The 19,726-nt window shown below is 37.9% G+C and overlaps 1 protein-coding gene across 2 annotated transcripts in view; it reads right to left on the reverse strand.

Moving 5' to 3' along the window:
- Nucleotides 1–1,049: 1,049 nt before the first annotated feature.
- Nucleotides 1,050–19,726, reverse strand: part of ZFPM2 (zinc finger protein, FOG family member 2) — a 429,791-nt gene continuing 411,114 nt past the window's right edge. For both annotated transcript variants that reach the window (XM_077808863.1, XM_077808864.1), the window contains 3 exons: nucleotides 11,448–11,654; nucleotides 8,213–8,437; nucleotides 1,050–3,541 (listed from right to left, as the gene is read on the reverse strand). In XM_077808863.1, coding sequence (XP_077664989.1) covers nucleotides 1,050–3,541; nucleotides 8,213–8,437; nucleotides 11,448–11,654 — 2,924 coding nt within the window. The remainder of the gene's footprint in view (nucleotides 3,542–8,212; nucleotides 8,438–11,447; nucleotides 11,655–19,726) is intronic.

Consider the following 19,726-nt stretch of genomic DNA (forward strand, 5'->3'; position numbering starts at 1 on the left):
TGATATCTACACCTTTGCAAATAGAGCAAAACAAAACAAAACAAAAAAATTACTGCCAAACGTCTCCAATGATCTGGAATTTTATTCCATCCATATACATGCATAGTAACAACATCTGTTGAGAAATTATTTCTATCAGAAGTAGAACATTATCTGTGTGATCACCAGTTGCAGTATTGCTACTCTTCTATTTAAATATATCTTATATATGAATTAGATTCATACTTGCAGCATTGAGTTTAGGGTTTCATTTTAGACTGTGCCTTTCAAAAGATAAAACTGACTTGATATGACTTCATTACTTACAATACTGCTTCCAGTAATTTTGTTCATTCTTATAAAGTATTGCATTAACAGCAAAGTTTTAAAAATTGAGACAGAGATGCATCAGCGAAAGAAAATACAAGTACTATACAAGAAAAAAATTGCCATCTTCATTTAACGTACGTTTCAGATTAAGAAAGTGGACAGAAACATACTGCTACATACAAATGCAAAGCCTAATGACTAAGGTACTGTATCTGCTAAAATATAAAGTGCAAACTGAGCCCAATAGTTCAAAAAATTGAAATTTTAAGGCGAACTTTACAGCATAGTTGAAACTTTTTTGCAAGTTATATTTTAGCAGATACATATATCTGCAACAGCATATAAGAAAAAAATCAGGATACACAAGTGCTTTTGAAGCTATTTCTAAAATGCTTTTCTGTATTGTTTGTGACTATTTTCTTTAAAATCTACTATACAGTGCAAACCATATGTGCTACACAATAACTATACAATAACATTACAAATGACTTTAATATAAAGTTTTTAAATAAAAAATAACATAACTACAGCTATGAATACTGCTGGTAAAATAAATTAATATTTTTGAAAATGGCACCAATAATACACTTTACTAATGGACTGTAATGAAATTACACCTTGAAGTCTTCAACTCAGCAATAATGAATTATCTCCTGATTGTCCAGATGTAATTCACACAGCTTTCTTTAGACTGTATGGAACAATATACTAAACACAGGTACCAAAGGTGACCAATTGTTTCATTTGACATGTTCCGCTGCATGTGACGAGCAATAAAACTTCTTGTGAGTTATAAAGTTTGAAAGGTTGTTGAACTGGATGTCACACAGTCGGCAATATTTCCCACTGGTTGGGGCTTGGGTAGAACCATTCACACCTTTTGCTATACTAGACAACTGTTCCTCCGCTGTAGGAATAGCTGGAGAGACATTTTCGTTTGCAGCTAAAGGATTCTCAGAAATCCAAGAGGGAGATTTGTGCCCATCTTCATGCTGAGGATTCTGGGAAATGTTCTCTTGTTGTTGGTTTGTTGCAGGCCTTTCCTCCTGTTTTAGTCCACCATTAACTATTACCATGCCTCTGTTTTTTGGCAATAATGGAAGAGACTCTTTCTTCTGCACAGCACACCCGTTTGAAGGTATCTGGCCTTTAGGAGATTCACCTTCTGTATTTGTGCTTTGATCTAAATCAGTGTTATGAATGACGAGAGAACCAGAAATGTAATCACTTGGCTTTATGCCATAATATGGAGAAAGCTGATCTGCTCCTTTAGCTTTCTTTATTGCTCCAGGGTAAAGGCATTGTGGAAGAAACAAATGTTTGTTTTCTTCTTTTGTAGCAATAAGCTGGGCTGCTTCACTAAAGACTTTAAGTCCTTGAAGAGTTGCTAAGTGTGTAGAAAACAAGTTTCCATTGGGAGAAGACTGTTTCGAGTTTCCATTTTTCTCACATTTGATTATGCTTCTTTCATAACTGACATCAGGGCTGTTTCGTTCACTTTCTGGGTTTTGAAACACTTTGCCCTCAAGCTGTCCCATGTCATTACGCTGATGTGCAGTGACAGGGCAAAAATTTTGCTTATGGGCAAGATAGTTCTCTACCTTATTAAAACTGATCTTGCAAACTGTGCACTCATGGTAGTCCAGAAGCCTTTTTGGAGAGGTGGATGTCCTGTCTGACTGTGATAAACATTTTTTGCTGAGATCTATGGGTACATCCATCTCCAAGCAAGAAACTGTGGAGTGTGGAGTGTCACACTTTGAAACTGGAATACATTTGTTAATGGACAACGAAGTTTCTAGATGCTTTGAGACTATTCCTGGAAAGATATCACACCGAGGATGGTAACATTCTCCAAGACCTTCTGTTGATTCTTGAGTGGATGTGCAAGGGTTGCCAAGATTAGCCACTTCAAGAAACCGTTGTTGAACCAGCTGAGGCCTTTGCTCCTGCTCTGGTAGGCACATCTCATACATCTTCCTTCGTTTACGTGTGCGCATTGTTCTCTGCATAGCAGGCACTTTGCTGGAAGCAGATCTCTTCAGTGGAGGATCATGGCGTGTGGCACAATAATACTGTTTGTGGACCATGTATGTTTCATGTCTGCTGAAAGTAATATTGCAAGCTTCACATGTGGTTTTGTTGGGATCACTTTCTCCTTCTACTAAAGGAGCACTGGGGTTCTTCACATCAGCAGGTTTTCCATTCATTTTCTCATCATTGCTGGTTGCAGCTGAGAGCTTCTTAGCCTGTGCCGAAAAGTCTTTTTCATGAACCTTACTGTTTGGCCCAATCAAATCTAAGACAGTGGAGGAGTTGATGCAAGATGTCTGAAGAAGTTGGTTCTCTGCATCAGAGGTGTGAGGAGCAGTATTCAGAATGTTTATAGAACTTTGGCCATTATTGGGACTTACAGCCTCAGGTATTTTTTCAGAAATGCTGGAAAAATCTGGTGACTTTGCCATCTGCTGCCATCGGCTGCTGCAGTAATGCTTTTTATGTACCAAGTAGTTGTCCAAATTGTTGAATGTTATGTTACACTCAAAACAAGTAGCCCCTTTTGGCATCAATGGACTGTAAATTACAGGAGGATAACTGCTACTGCCATGCCTCAGTCTTCGATGGACCAGTTCAGACATTTTGGCTAAGATCTCTGAAGCCTGGGGAACCACTGTGATGTCCTGGGGAAAAGCAAACTGAGAGAGAAAAGGTCCCATAGGGAAAGAAGGGCCAATATTAGGCTGAACTGGGGAGGAGGCAAGTCTTGGGCTAGATGGTTCAGATTTTATTTTAGTGTATGAAAAACTTTGTTTATTTGTTACAGGCTGTGTTTCTGGCCTCTGGGCCGGAAGGAAAAGTGGAGTCTTTTTTTCACATTTGTCAAGCTCAGTGTCCGAACTTGCATCCTTAGTCTGCATGGTCTTTTGGCTCTGGGGAACTTCACTTCTGTTCAGAAGGTCTGTTGCTGGCTGTAAAGCTTCTTCAGCACCACCTGGAGAGTGCTCAATGTCACTTTCTCTTTGCAGCTTGTTGCCAGAGACATGTAGCTCTTGGTGCTGCAATAACTCCCTCTGAGTTTGGAAGCCAAAATGGCAGTGATTGCATCTAAAGGCAGCTTGAGTGAGATGTGAAAACAGGTGCTGATGAAAGTTTATCACTGAGTCTGCAGTGTAGTTACAAACTGTGCATTTCAGACTAGCACCAGGTGGGAGAAATTCTTCCATTTTCACTCCTATGGAAAAGATAAATAATACACAACAAGTTAGGGTAACTGCTTTCCCCTCATGCAGTATACCATGAAAAGCAATCATATGGAGAATATAAACATCATGAGCACAACTCATTTTCCTCTGGTGAAAATGTTCTGTAAATATTCACCCATATTGGTCACTCAGGTAATGCTTAAATCAATTCAAAATCTCTTTCCAACCAATTGCTATAAGAGGTTCCCAAATTTATCAACTGTGACTACATATGTCATGAACTGGCTCATTTTCCATATTGAGTTCAGCATGGATTCAGAATTTCAGATATGAAGCAGAGAGCCCTCCAATTAATAAAGGGAAGGCCAGAGTAGGGGAAGAATAAAAATAGATCAGGCTCTCTCTAAATGGAAATGCCAAACTAACCCATTCCAGTTTTAGAAACAGCAATTTCCACTTGGAAAAAACATGTTGTTCCCCATAGATCAATAAGCATTGGGGTCCGGTGTTCCACACAAGGATATTCAGTAGGAGCCACAGAGAAATCAAAAGGCTCAGGAGTATGTTCACTTTTCTCTGATCACAGGAACATGTCAAGGCAATATGCTTGAGATCCAGTCCTCAAGCTCAGAGGGGGCCTATAAAAAGCACTGAATCAGAGGCAGAGTTGCAGACAGCACATTTCCAATAATCTCCATTACTGTTGGCCAGTGCCCGCTTGGCTGAGATGAACTGCCTATGTGGGAAAGAAGATCCAGGGCTCTGGAATGGGAACTCAGTGGGAGGATTGCTGAAAGGGTGAGTCCACTGTGAGGAAGGAGGAGGGCTGGACTCGGAGGAAAAAATGTCAATGAAGATAGTACTCTTTTAGCCCTACACCACTAATAATCACATGCAGTTATTGCAGGTAAGGAGTAAGGCTACAATTTCAGAATGGAAATTTTTAGTAAATTTCGTGGCAGAGGTGCGAGAAAAAACAGTAAGACAGAGAAAGGTCACAAAACAATGCAATTTTTGCTACATCAGCATGCACAAGAGTATGATGAGGATGTTCAAAGATCAGGTCCAGGAGAGCCGGAAGGTTGAAGAGTAACCCCACTCCACACTCATCCCCAGTGGCAGCTCATGCCCTGCAGGGCTGGGTCTGGCTCCCCACTCTGGTTGTTGCAACCTGGTCCATGAGGTTGTGGAGCCACTCACATTTGGCCCATCCATCCCTCTGTGGATGGAGAGAGAAGGGTGGATGGGACACATCACTCAGTTTGGGGGCAAGGCCACTCAGTCTGGGGGGCCTAACCAAATATGTTTTTACAGCCATTTCATGGACTTTATTAAAATTCACAATTTCTGTGACCACCATGACAAAATCATAGCCCTACTGAGACATATTTTTCTTAGATATGAACTCACCAGAGCTCTTCCTATCAAGTACAGTGTAAGAACAGAAGCAAATTCAAACCATACCCACAATCTGTGCAGAGAATGAGAGTGTGTTTCAGGTGTACTCAAGCTATAAATGCCTATAGAGCACAACTAAGGGCAGAGTTCTGTGCTGGAAGAACAATGGCCTACATTCTCTAAAGAGGAGTCCAGGGCTTCTATGAGTTTAATGAAGAAACATTTGGAAGGAAAAATATCTATGTTTGATTTAGATTTAAAACATTATATATATGTGTGCATGTGCACATGGTCAATTAAACTGCGTTCACAGTTTCTTCGTAACACTGGAGCAGTGCAGAGCAGTGAGCATCACAGTGAAACTAGCACAAGCTGTGAAAACTCATACTTTAAGACCCAGAGGACACTGCTTCAATCCCTAGTGCTGGTCAAAGTACCCTGTGGCCATCACATATGGGGGGTTTGTCCAGAATATGAACTGCTGTGGGCCTCATATGCTTGGGATTACCTGCCCAAGGAAGTATGTAACACACTGGTTAGTGTGTGTTCTATGCCCCCCTCTGTGCTGATCCATAGAGGATGTGGGTCTGTTATAGCACCCAGCTAGAGCACAGTTCTTTAGCACAAGCTGTAAAGACCTGTAGTTTTAGCTGTGTAGCCCCTGGTTCAGTTCATGATGTCCGCCAGCATGTCATCTGTCACACAGGCAAAAGTGGCAGCCATTAAACTTTCAAAAAGAAAAGGAGTACTTGTGGCACCTTAGAGACTAACAAATTTACGCTCAAATAAATTTGTTAGTCTCTAAGGTTCCACAAGTACTCCTGTTCTTTTTGCGAATACAGACTAACATGGTTGCTACTCTGAAACCATTAAACTTTCAGAAGAAGTTCATGCAGATTTTGCAACATTATATTTAAAACGTGTTTAGAAGCAGGAATAGTATCCAATGCACTGAGATTATCCCCCACTGCTTTCACAGTGCACAATGTTACAGTATCTAATTTCTATCATACTAGAATTAGGTAGATGGCACCTTGCTTTACTGTCTGATCAATGGGGTCCTAATCCTCCAAACACATGTGAGTAACTATTACTATTACACATGTAAATAGTCCCACTGAGTTGAAAAGGAAGGTTTTGACTTTTAACAGAGACCTCAACAAATTATTCACATTGTAACACATATTTTTGCATCCTTCTATACTTATACTAATTGTTGTCAAAATGATATTTTACTATTTTAGGGTTAGACCTATAAAGGGACTTAGGTGCCTAACTGGCACTTTAGTTTCCTAGGGCCAAATTTAGATCCACAAAAACACTGCTTAGATGCTGCCTAATCCTGAGCACCTACATTTCTACTGTGCATAAAATACTTAAATATGCATTGGAGCAGGGACTGAAACTTGGGTCTCCCAGGTACATGCCCTAACCACTGGCCTGTAGAGTCATTTTCTCTCTGGCCTAATGAATATTTAAGTCTTTTAATAAATAGTGGAACAGCTCCAACAGGAGGAATTGAGTGTATCCTATCACAGAATAGCTTACAACCTGACGGGTAGGGCAGTCTCTGCTCCAGAGTAGGGATTCAAATCTGGGTCTTCTTCATCTCCGGTGAGTGCCCTAACATCTTGGCTATTGGGTACAAGGGCATCTACCATCTGCTCTTCTTTTTTCTTTTTTTGCAAGAAACGGCTGACCTGGCTTCAGTGCCTACATTTTTTAACTGCTGAAGAGAGATAGGCCCCTCCCTCAAGCCCAAATTTAGGCACCTAAGTCCCTTTGATGGGTGGGGCTTAGGCCCTACCCCACTCTTTGGCATTTCCTATTGGATAGTTTAGGCAGCTCCCTGCTTATTGAATCCTGTTGCTAGGTACATAACTCTCCCCATGAAATGCACAAGGAGCCCAGGCTCTGAAATCAGGGTTGTGTATTCCACTGGGCTCACGGCACCTATACATTAGGGCAGCAGTGCTGAGGCTAAGTCCCCATTGTGGATTTAGCCCTCAGGCTTGTTACATGAGTTCTCCTTCCTGTAAGTATGCATTTTCATCATTTTCTTATCCATGCACTACACATGAACTTTTCAAGTAGCAGACCATTCAGGGAAAGAGCAGAGACATATTGCACATTTTCACGTTTACACTGTACTGTTAGCCTGGAAATGTAATATATTATGGTTTAACATGTATTTTTATGTAAATGATTTTCAAGGACATACACAAAGCACTACACAGAACTATAAAATACTAAACTGAAGTTGTGGGGAAAATGAAATGATATTATAATATAGTTTTTTAGAAACAGCATGTAATGATGCAGTTAAAGACAGTAATTTCAATGTATATACACATTGGGGCAGAGTTGTGCCTGCAAATTGCATACGTTCCATCAGTGGAACTCTTTGTCCTGTAATAGATCCGCAGGAGAGAGACCTTCTCCTGCAAACCTTCGGTGACATCCAGCTGCCATGGCACACTGGGCTGGAGCTGCCTCCTGTAAAAATGTAAAACATACATAAGCCCTCCCGAACTCCTACTTACCCAACAAGGTCCACAGAGACTTCTGAAGAGCATTTGCCTCTTCCCAGGCATACCTTAGTACATATTTCACTCTAAAGCCAAGTTAACTGCTTAGACCTGACAGCACAGCCTTTCTCATCTACAAACTTTGCATGCCTAGTGGAAACTTCAGTGTGGAATGTTCTGTGTATTTACAACTTGTGATTTTTCAATAATCTGATCAAATCAAAGCTAAATTTCAACAGAACACTCAGAGATACTCGATAATAGGTCTAAATCTATGCCAAATTTCAGCTTTCTAATGAATGGGAAGTAATATCTCCATTTTATAAACAAGGAAACTGAATTCAGAGGTTGTGATATGGTTCAAGACTATAGTGGGAGTCAGCATCAGATCTGGAATAAGAATATAGGAGTTCCTAATGCCCATCCTATACTCCAAATAACCAAACCTCTCAAGGGACAAAGCTTTACACCTTTGTTTAAATATCAGAGAGAATCTAGGCCATTAAATGACCAAGCGTTTGGTTTATGTAAATGCATAAGTAGGTCAGATAAATGCAATACTGGTAGATTAAATAAATTACAAAAATAAACAGATATATGTGAGAGGTGCATGGACTATATAATACAGTCCAGAAATGACTGATGTCTTAGTAGTATCTACTTCCAGTGCTTGATTGTACTGCTTACATTTAGAGACTCATTGAAGAAGATAAGGTTTATAGTGGTTAATGTTTAAGGAATAGCTACATCTACAGGGGGATATATTGCACTTACCACTGTGAGAATTTAGGTGCATTTCCAGAGCTCTTGCATTAGAAAAACTTTTGGTGCACTGTGGAAAGGGGCAGACACTGGATATCTGATGAGCACTATCTTCATTCTCCTCTGACAGCTGAGCTCCCTCTCTTTGCCTCCCACTGCAGTAGTACATGAGATGGGCCTGCAAATTCCGCTCACTTCGATACCAAATGCCACAGGATTTGCAAGGGAATATATCTTCTACAAGCAAATATAACCAGATGCAGGTTAGCCACAGTGTATTCGGCATCAACAAGTAACATGGCAGGCTTAAGTCCTTTAATTTTTCCATTAAAGAAACAACTTACTTAACAAAATGTTGGTAAGGCAGCCACAGGTTTCATACAATGTCATTTGCAAGGACAAGGGAAAACATTTGTTTGTTTGTTTTATAGGCCAAAATAACATAAAACACTGACCTACATTTTTAGGACACCAATTTTTTTTTAAACTAAAATAGAATTAATAGTTTGTGGCAGAAATGCAGTCTCAACTGTATTATAGCACCATGAAAATATTTAATCAGAGATGTTCTCCAGTCATGTGGACCCTGATCCTGCAACGCCTTACAAATGTGCTTAACTTTAGGCATGTGCATAAGTTTTTGCAGAATCTGGGGTTTGGATTCTTTAAATTAAGACTGCATGTCTTTCTAAAAAATATGTTCTAGTTCAACCACAGGTTTATTGGGCTCCAGGCAGGTTTCACTGGGGAAAATTCTATTGCCTGTGATAGCCAGGAGGTCAGACTAGATGATCATAATGGTCTCTTTGTAGCCTAAAATCTAAGAATGTAGTAATTACGGTAACTGAAAAGATCATGCTTTGTTTCTTGGATTCTTGTCATAACTAATGTTGGGAGTTAAATTTTGTAATATGCTATGACCTCTAATTGTAGGTTGATCCTTAATATTCCACTTTCTGAAACAGGACAAAAAGTTAAAATGTTGAAGTTTTCTTCTGAATGGAAATTCCAAAAAAATTTGATTCAGAAATATCAAAATGCTTCATTTAGACATTTTTGATCAAAACAAACCATCTAGACATTTCCCTATTGCCTTATGGGAGTTATAGTTAGGGTTACCAGACAGCAATTGTGACAAAACGGGACAGGAGGTGGGTGTGTGTGTGTTTGGGGGGGGGGCGGGGAAGGATTAATAGGCTCCAAAAAAAAAAAAAGTCCCCAAAAATGGGACTGTCCCTTTAAAAACGGGACATCTGGTCACCCTAGTTATAGTTCCAGCTCCCATTCCCCCCTGTGGGATAGGCTCTTTGACCTGACAACATCTCCTATAATAAATGTAGAGTCATGTGATTACCATGATGCACCATGTAAAGGAAATGCACTATGAAAGATGTCATCTACTATGGAGCCCGGCCCAAAAGAGAGAATGGGGGATGGAACTACACTGCCATTAGGCAATGCACCAGAAATAAATGCAGCTCAATTTTTTTAACTAATTTGAAACAAAACATTTTAGGTCAAGTCAAATGAAATATTCTGATATTGGTTGAACTTATCTGAAACAAAATATGTCATTTACATTTTCCTGATGGAAAGTCAAAATTTTTAATTAAAATCAAAATTTTCCTGCTGAAATTTTTAATTTTGTATCAGAGGTATTAGTCTGTATCCACAAAAAAAAAAAAAAACAAGGAGTCCAGTGGCACCTTAAAAACTAATATATTTATTTGGGTATAAGCTTTTGTGGGTAAAAAACCCACTTATTCAGATGCATGGAGTGAAAATTACAGATACAGGCATAAATATATATAGGCATATGAAGAGAAAGGAGTTAACTTACAAGTGGACAACAAATGTTGAAGGCCAATTTAGGCAGGGTGGATGTAGTCCACTCTGAATAATTGATGAGAAGGTTTTTTTTTTCAATTTTGTGTAATCTGCACAAAAACTTTCCGATAGAAAATTCCTGACCACCCTGTTAGCATTAATAAAAAGAATGCCAGCTGACTAAAGCCCATTTCCAGAAGGCAGATGATCCTGCTTTTTGTTTCCTTATATTTCAGCTTGATATTGCTGTCACTACTATCTTTCCACAGGGTACTGGTATATTTTAACTTATTTCTTTTAACGGCACGTTCACAGTAAATGTGACCAGTACAATTCTTTGCACAAAAAATAAACAGCAAACTAGAAAAAATAAAGCTATTGGCAAGACATTTATAGTCATCCAGCATTGAACCTGGTGGGATTACTCAAAGAATAGGTATTATTCACATGAATAAGGGCTGAATCTGGACCTATATGATTCTAGTGTATCCAAACCTTGAATATTGTGTAGCGTTCTGGTCACTTAATTATTGCAAAGTATTTACAAACTACAAGAAGCATAGGGAAGTGCTACAATATAGGAATGGAAGGACTGAGTGACAAGGAAAGATTAAAAGAGCCAAATATATATCACAGGGTTAAGTGATGACTAAGGAGGAACATGATATCAGCTATCAATTTTTTGAAAGATGTCAACAGCAAGGAAGATGAGCAATTAGGATTGTATTAGGGGTCTTAATAGCAGTAATTGGGTGAACTTAATAAACAGAATATTTAGGCTGAATGCTCTGATTCAAGAAGTTATATGCAGTGTTGTTGTAACCCTGTTGGTTGTGGGATATTAGAGAGACAAGGTGGGTGAGGTAATATCTTTTACTGGACCAACCTCACCCAGCTTGACTCTCTGATTCAAGAAAGCACTTAGCTCTTACTTAAGTCCTGCTCTACACAGCATGTGATTATGTCCCTTTAACATCAATGGGACTTAAACACAGGCTTAAGAATCCTTCTTGAATACAGATGCTTTCATGAATTGGAGCTAATACAAAGAAAATTTCTGACAATGACCTCTATTGCATTTTGAAACAGTTTCAGAAGAGAAGTGGTAGAAGCTATTTCTATTGCTTAAGAAATGGAAAACTAGCCTGGATAAATATTAGAATATGTATTGTGAAGACCAAGCCTGCATTGAGTGAAAGATGATGGACCAGGTGAGCTAAAAGGTCTTTTCATCTCTATTTTTATGATTTTCTAATTCTGCGAACAGATTTACAGAGCTTCTGTCTGAGGGAGGGCCAAACACTATCCTGTACAGCTACCATCCCAATTTTCTACATCTATTTTTGCTCTGTTAAAAAAAAAAAGAAACATAACAAAAAACAAAACTAGAAAAAGCTATGGTACAATATTATTCACTTACTGTTGACAATAGCTGTAGGCAAAATAGATGCCATAGCAGCTTGTTGAGGAAGCAGTTGTATTGAGTCCAGCAGACGTGCAGGATACATCCCTTCTGTAAGAGTCATCTGACTGGCAGCTTGTAGCCTTGAGTCAAAATCCACAACAAAGGCAATTAGCTCTTCACCCTCAGAGATGCTCTTAGTTGTGGTACACCAAAGTTGGCCACCTATATGAAAAATAAAAAAAGAAAGATTTAATTGGGAACATAAATCTGCAGAAGAACTTCAAACATAGGTGTGGTATCTTTATACCCTTTTCTAACTGGATTATTTGTGGGGAGGAGGCAGATAACTCCTGCTTTTTAAAGTTCTATTTTTATCTGTAGAAGAATTTTCAAAATACTGTTAAGGAAGCCATGATAAAAATATATGCATATATTCTACAATCAGTTCAACTAAAGAACGATCACCCTAATTCACCCTTTTGTGTCCTAAGAGACTGACATGACCAGAACTCAGATATAGGCAAAACTATTTTAACTGGCACTTTTCCAATCATTATATTTTTACTGCACTTCCTGCATATTTTTTTCATACCACAGTTTCAGTTTTATTCCAAGTGCCTCATCCACAGCAGAATAAAAAAACGCCAAAAGCTGCGAAGACGAAATCAGATTTCTTCATAAGGTCATTTCCCCCCTCCCTTATGTTTGCTACCATCTTTCTCTGAAAAATATTTTCTTATGTAATATTTTTCATAACATGACTGTTTTATCTCTGCTTACATTGACTGAACTTCCTGAAAAGAAGATATGCCAAAGATCTGTTTCATAAAGACTTATTCAAATAAAGGTTTGTTTAAAAGGGGAGGAAGGGGGAAACTTTCATCAAACAGAAAGATACACTAGAGCTCTGTGCTGCAAATGTCACGTGCAGTGCATTAAAAAGAAAATTAACTATGCAAGTACATCTACTAATGTATTTGAATGTGATAGTGAATGCTCATTTATTTAACATGTTTAGACAGGCAAAGCACTTATATTGTGTTATCTACACTCTCAGGCCTAGATACATATCCAGTATAGTTATGCCTGAAATAATGTTGCATACTTTATATGTTATAAAGCTTTTGTTCCCCAAGGTTTTGTATATATAGCAAAAGCTATATGTTGTATTCATTAGGCAAGCAAAACTGTACTCATTTTGATAAGTAATATTGCTGTGTTTATCTTTCAGCATAACTGCCTTTTCAACTGCACTTCATTTTTTTCCCCTCAAAGAGATTATAGTTTTAAAACAACTTGTTGCAAAAATCTGGTGGAGGAGATAACAACAGTGTATGATATGCCACAGCTAAATGGAAGAATTAAGACATTGTTTTAGAGAAATCTTGGACAATTAATTAAACCAGTCTATTAGCTTTCAAAGATGAGCAAACAAAACAGCATCAGTGACAATGTGTTTCAGTGGAAAAATAAAGCTGAGCTTCCAGACCTCAAAGTGGTATAAAAGTTTCAAAGCAGAAAAGTTTCTTTGCATTCAACCTTTAGTATTACAGCAGTTGAAGGTAGCTATGAAGTTTACAAACAATTTATTGTAACAGGACCCATGTAACGTAAGGTTCACTGCTTTCCAGAATTAGGGCATGCAAAGATGCAACTCTCACCAATTTCCTTTCGCGAATAAGGAGATGAAAAGTGAAGACAGCAATACAACTATATCTACAAGTCTGGAATCTTAATAATCAACCAGGAATATGAATATTAATTGCTGGATTAGTGCCTCACACTGATGTAAATCAGGAGTAAATCCACTGAAGCCATTGGTGTTATACCAGTACAAAACCAGTGTGAGAAGAGAATCAGACTAATGGATGTTTAATCAGCCTCTTAGATATAACAACTTTGAGCTACATGACTTTAATTTGAGACTCTGTAACCAGCTACACTATTTTACCTGAGGACACGTACATAACTTATTTGTGTGAATGGAGGGCGGAGTTCCATTGATTGTGTCACACTTCTGTTTTATTCTTATTTATATATGAAACTTGTAGTGTAACAATAATTCAATGTGTTATTATACATTTTTATAAGAACACTGTAGTATAAGGGCTTGTGCTGTAGTCTTATAATGCTATACATTTTGTATTAAAAATAAAATTGAAATGTGCCACATTAAGAAAACCACCTTTCTTTCCACAGCAACAATCCTGACATGCTGTATCCTGGGGAGGGGGGTGGGGGAAGATATTACTTACAGGGTCTCCAGCTGCAATCAGTCTGGATCAAAATCCTTGTACACCAGGAATAGGGGGCTGACTCAATATCCTTGCACCAGAGTTCCTGAGAGCCAATTAGGATTATTCCTAAGAATTATGGTCCCCCCACCAATACATTTGCTCTTTAATTGTGTTATGTAGCACTTTCCATCCATAGGTATGGGGAGCATTGTACTCCCCACAGTGCATGCCTGTCCCTTTCCATAGGCCGGTGCAGATGGGGATGGGTCAGGGCAATAGCCACTCTTCCCTGCCCCCAAGGGACTAAGGAGAGCACTTAGTGCAGGAACTGCAATTGTGCTGGTGCTTATCTAGGCTGGCAAGAGGTGACAGGGAAGACTTCTTGTCCCCTCTCCTCCACTGCACACCCATATGGGTCAGGCAGAATCAAGTCCCGATGGCCTGATCCAAAGCCCACTGAGGTTAATAGATAGACTCCCACTGATTTAAATGTGTTTTGGAATATGCTCTTCAGGTCAGATTGTGAACGCTTTATTCACATTGGTGACCAGTAACTCACTCGAGTAATCCCATTGATGCCAAGGGTGACCAATCTGGCCCCAAGTGATTTGATCATTAGATCAGCCAAAGGAAGAGGCAGCATTGTTTACTGAGTCACTTGGGTGAAGTTTGTTTCAGCGAATATGAGCTATATATCAGAATGCTACAAGACAACACTGAGTCAGATCCTGAGCTGGTATAAATTGACACAGTCCTGTTAAAATCAATGGCGCTAAGCCAGTTTGCACCAGCTGAGGTTCTAACCTGGAGGCTGCCCAATGGAACAGAAAGTACAATTCCATAGCTGTTCTAAAATGATAGCTACAAAATCAGCCAAACAAAACGGAGTTAACATACATTATCTAGGCATCAAATCCAAGATCAACAAAAAAACAATCAACAGATATTGCTTAAGTATTTATCCCCACTCCTTATTAGCTTACATTTGAATAAAAATATAATTAACTAGTTATGCAAAGAATTAGAAACGTTTATTTAATCAGAGAAAGTTGGGGAAGTGGAATAATATCATATTGTGCGAACTAGAGCAAAAAATTACATTCCAACTGCATTGGCATGATTTCTTTATCAAATTGCATCACACATTGAATCAGCTATCTGATACCTTCATAGCTTCCACCAAATGGAAAGATTATTTGCGGATCTTCTTCGTCTGTCTCTTACCCTGCAAACACAAGTAACTCTTTTGCTGCTTAAAAATAAAACTAACTAAAACAACTTCAAGTTCTATGAAAAGGAAAAAGATGTCCCTGAAAAACTGTGGACTTACTGTTCTTTGTAATGTTTATGATCAAGATTCTTGTGCAAACAGATCTGGTTCCTAACAGGAAGCTTATGAATCATACTCATAATTGCTGTCAAAACTGCAGTGAAGTGTACTGCAAGTTTTGATAATAAAGAATAGAGTCACAGTTCAAACTTGATTACATTTTGGAAATTCATGCTGCTCTTACAAGAATCAGTGGCCTTAAATATCTTCTTCTCCTGCCAAATTTTTCACTTGCACTTTTTATTATTTATGAAATCGGTGTCTGCACAATGTCATGCAGACCTCTGTTGATAAAGTCTAATTAAGATTAAGACAAGCCTTTTGGAAAGGATCCCATCATTAGCAGACATGATAAACACAAAAATACTCCCTACTTGTCAACCAGCAGCAATTCAGTAACCTAACAGTATTATCTGTTGCTAGGCTACAGAGCTGACAAAGCTTCAATTATATTATGCGGTCCTACCTATAGAATACTGTATAAGCAAAATGTATCTAATATAAAAGCATTTAACTTCATCCATACTATCTGCAATTCATGGCTTCTTTCAATGGCAAAAATCAGGTTAATAATTACATACCATGCTGCAAAAATCTTTGCGATGAGTTATGTTTGCAGAATTTTTTCTAATTTATCTGTATGATTGATAGACATTTGCTTTGTAAAAATAATAAAATGCAAGCAATGGGTAGCTGTAAACCACTAGCAGAACTACATCTGGGCTCATCAAGATATGGAACCAAGCTTAGTATAAAAATATATATAGTAAATTGAACCAATTAAATCACATTCAGATGTGGTAATACTCTGCCTTCAGTATGTAGGAGGACAGGGCGCACTGAGGAGATAGATATGTATACTGCTATAAAACTTTATTTTATGTAAGACGCACATCTAGGTACATAATAGAAAGTTGCTTGATTTTTCAATAGCCTCTTCATTTTCTCTCCCTATAATAAGGCAGTTGATTTTGAGATTTTATAAATAATTCAGCCTTTATTTACTGTCTTTTGTATGAGTGATTTTCTCTGAAGGGGAGCTGTGAAGTGAAGGGACTATATGGGTGGCATTGATTTTTAAGCAGAGTTCCCCATTGACTTAAAATGGGTGAAGCTCTTCTTAAAAATCAATAGCAGCCTATGGCCTCTGTTAGTAACTTTGTTGCTTGTATTAGAATTAGCTTTAAAGAGCAGGTTGCTAAAAATAGTTTCACTTCCCTCTTAAAACAAAGGCAATGGCTAAATGCAATGCAAGAACATTTTAACTGAATCATATAGACACAAGCACTACCATCATGGTAGTGCAGCTATCTTACCCCACATATGAAAAGGAACCCACGCATTAAAAATGTACAGCCAGTCCTGCCATTTTTTGGTATTTTTATCCAAATTATTAATCAAAACTTGGTCTGCCTAACCTTTTGAATCTGGATTTTTGATTGTATATCTTAGGTACAAGGTTAGAAAATAAATAATTGCTACTGAAACCAGTCTTCATACTTAAATAGTCTCAGAATACAAACCTATTGTGCCAGTGAGTCTGAAGTATTGTTTTGGCTGCCTATATTTTGTGCTTAGTGTTTTTGACTGTGTTATTGCAACAGCATAAGAGGCCATTTCCTGTATACATACGCTTTTATAAAGGAGGGTCAGAAGACTATCAGAAGTCATTTAATCAACAGCTTGTATTAGTCTACGGACCATAATGACTTCCAGGCACAATCAACTGAATGAAACCTCCCCCTTCTCTGAATGAAATGGTCCTATTTTACAAAAAGACATTTTTTGTTAACAGCCTTGGGGAAAAAATAACTTTGTTTATTTTATATCATCCTTGCTTTGTGTTTTATTTCTAGCAATTGAGGGAAATTTGCAAATCCATAACAGGACATAATCTTCACATTTGTTTTTCTTCCCTCCATGGGGTTGTGACTGTTCAGAATAATTTCCTATACTGTTGAATGCCCCCATTTTAGTATGGCACAAGTTACTGCCCAGATCTCTAATTTTCAACATTAGCAGAGTACTTATATCTATATGTAGCCATGTTGCTTAATAGAAATTATAATGAATTCAAATCCAATACTGTTGAAATTCTTGACAGTAGAGTAGTGCAAGGAATAGAACTTATAAATTATGTGTGCCCCTTCTTTGAAAAATGCTTTGGAGGTTTCTTTGTGCATTGGCAAATACAGAAGGAATATGAGGTATTGTGTGGATCCTCCTGCACAGCACCTGATAAAAGAATAAAGAGCTGTGACATATTCTTAAAACAATAGAGGAATTAAAGAGAAACAATGGGCCAGCTGCTTCATTAATACAATCAAAAGAGAGCCCAGCACAGAGGAGTCCAGATAATTAAGCACTACTCTTTTAGACCTTCTTTCTATAAGAAAATTGCTTAAAAAATTATTAACTACTTCATAGTTGTTAGATAGATCTATGTACTTGTTTACTTAGGTTGATTAATGCCTTTTCATTATTCTCTAATATGCCAACTCATGGTTTATACAAGTTTTTGAATAAAATAAGGTAAGCATAACTGATATGGATCTGTAGTATATACAGCAATAAATCAAAAGCATTTTGTGAACAGTCTTTTCTGTTGATAAATAATTCTCAACATTTTAAACTTGTATGCACAAACTAAATACTTTGCAGAACACTTTTGCCATCTAAGTATTTTAATGCCAGGATTCCAAACATCTCTTTAGAGAGCATCTCAACAGCCCGGCATGCAAATTTGGACTTCTCTAACAATTATAACAATGTTTACAATGCTAAATTAAAATTAATGAGTTGATTTCCTAAGCTGTTGTATAATTTTTCCTTGTTTACCGATCAAAGGAGATTGTCAAATGATACTGACCCTCTAATTTTAACTTAGCTGTGGCATATTATAACTCTGCAGTATATTGACTGCAGAAATTGTAAAACCTATTATATTATATAATGTTAAAACAATAAGTGTAAGAGCAAGCGCTCACATTCCTTTGGAGAAATGTAGTGCATTTGGCTCAGAATAAAATATGAAACTTGCTTTTTTTTTTTTAAATTCATGGATGCTACAAAATAAAAAAACAATAATGCATTATATTATGCAGTCCAATAAAAGACTCATTCAACTAAACACTGGACAGCTTTGAAAGAGATGATTCCAAGATGAGTGACTTTTAAGAAATACAATGCCAGATTGGAAATAAAGAAGAAATATACCTCTTAAGAGAATAAGGGCCTGCTTCTTAATCCAAATGAATGTGAGTTTTGTTACTGACTTCAGTACCAAGGACCGATCCCTTAGCAATATGATAAAGGAGTAAATGTTTTAATTTGAATATAGTGCGTTTCATAAAAAATTGTCACCTATTATATAGTTTATTTACGCAATACAGCTTTAAAAATATCTCTTCAATCCTAGGAGAGAAAAGAATCAAAACGGAAGCATTCTATGCTGAACAACTTTCAATGAGGTAGAAGTTCTTTCCTGTATGCAGCGTGACCACTGTTTAACGGATAATTACAATATTTCAGTAGCTCTCTTTCATTAATACTGCAATACTACTTGCGCTACTGAACCCCAACTAAACTGCATGTTTCTAAATCAGAACTGGTATATCTAGCAATGAGATTTGACCTCTCATTTTACCCTTGCTGTCAGCGGTTTTTTTTAGTACATTTGAGGATTTGTATTTGTTTCTTTCAAAGAAATACCAGAATTAAAACAACATAAAATTCAATTAGATACAGATGTAAACTACATCAATGTTCAGAAAATATTAACAGGAAAATAATGTGGTAATTTTATTTGTGCCCCCTTCCCCCCGATTGAGCTGTCACAGCTTATTTACCACAGGGGGAGACAGTTAAACTCATATCCTTAGAAGTTGTGTGCATTTAAGAGGCTTATATATTTCTTCTGGGACCCTCGTTCAAATCCTGAGCTAATCAGAGTGAATACATATCTTTCTATTAGATGGCTGTAAAAAGTCTTAGGTGAAATCAGTTCCTGGTGGACGACAGTCCACAGCACAAAACGATTAAATATTTGGCACAAATGGCAATAGTTACTTGGAAGGCCTGAATGAAACTGAAAACTGAAATATCCTCCGATATCACCAGAAGTTGGGTCTGCTGCTAGGGGTTGAAACTGAAGTGCTGCCACAAATGCTAAACCTGTTATATTTCCTTAATTCAGCATAAACACTAACAAATGAGCTGAAGGAATTCTTATACCGGTACAGCACCTATTTATTTTCTCAGGGCATTACTTTTTGTCCATATTACTTTATATTTGGGGATACACCTTCCTTACCCCTTTAAAGGAACATCAATTGGGTATTAAAAAAAGGAACATATCAATATTCATGAGCTAGAAACCATAGAATCATAGGACTGGAAGGGACCTCATAGGTCACCTAGTCCCATCCCCTGCACTAAAGCAGGACTAAGTATTATCTAGAAAATCATTAAAGAACAGTGAACGATGTAATATGGCCCTCCCATGTGCATTAACACCCCTCCTCTCCAATCATGAAGCCCAGATTTTGGGGGCACACTGCCTCAGCAAACTCCTCCACCCTTTGATGCCTTACAGCAACAAGTGGACTGGAGCCCTTCACAGAATTTCCCAGGAGAAGAAGCCATTTAAGACAATCACAGGAATGAGACTCAGCCGCCTTTGTCAGTAGCAACAGGGTTCAGGGAGAGAGGATTAGCTGATGAGCCCC

Source organism: Eretmochelys imbricata, chromosome 2, assembly GCF_965152235.1.
Source record: "Eretmochelys imbricata isolate rEreImb1 chromosome 2, rEreImb1.hap1, whole genome shotgun sequence".
NCBI lineage: Eukaryota > Metazoa > Chordata > Testudines > Cheloniidae > Eretmochelys > Eretmochelys imbricata.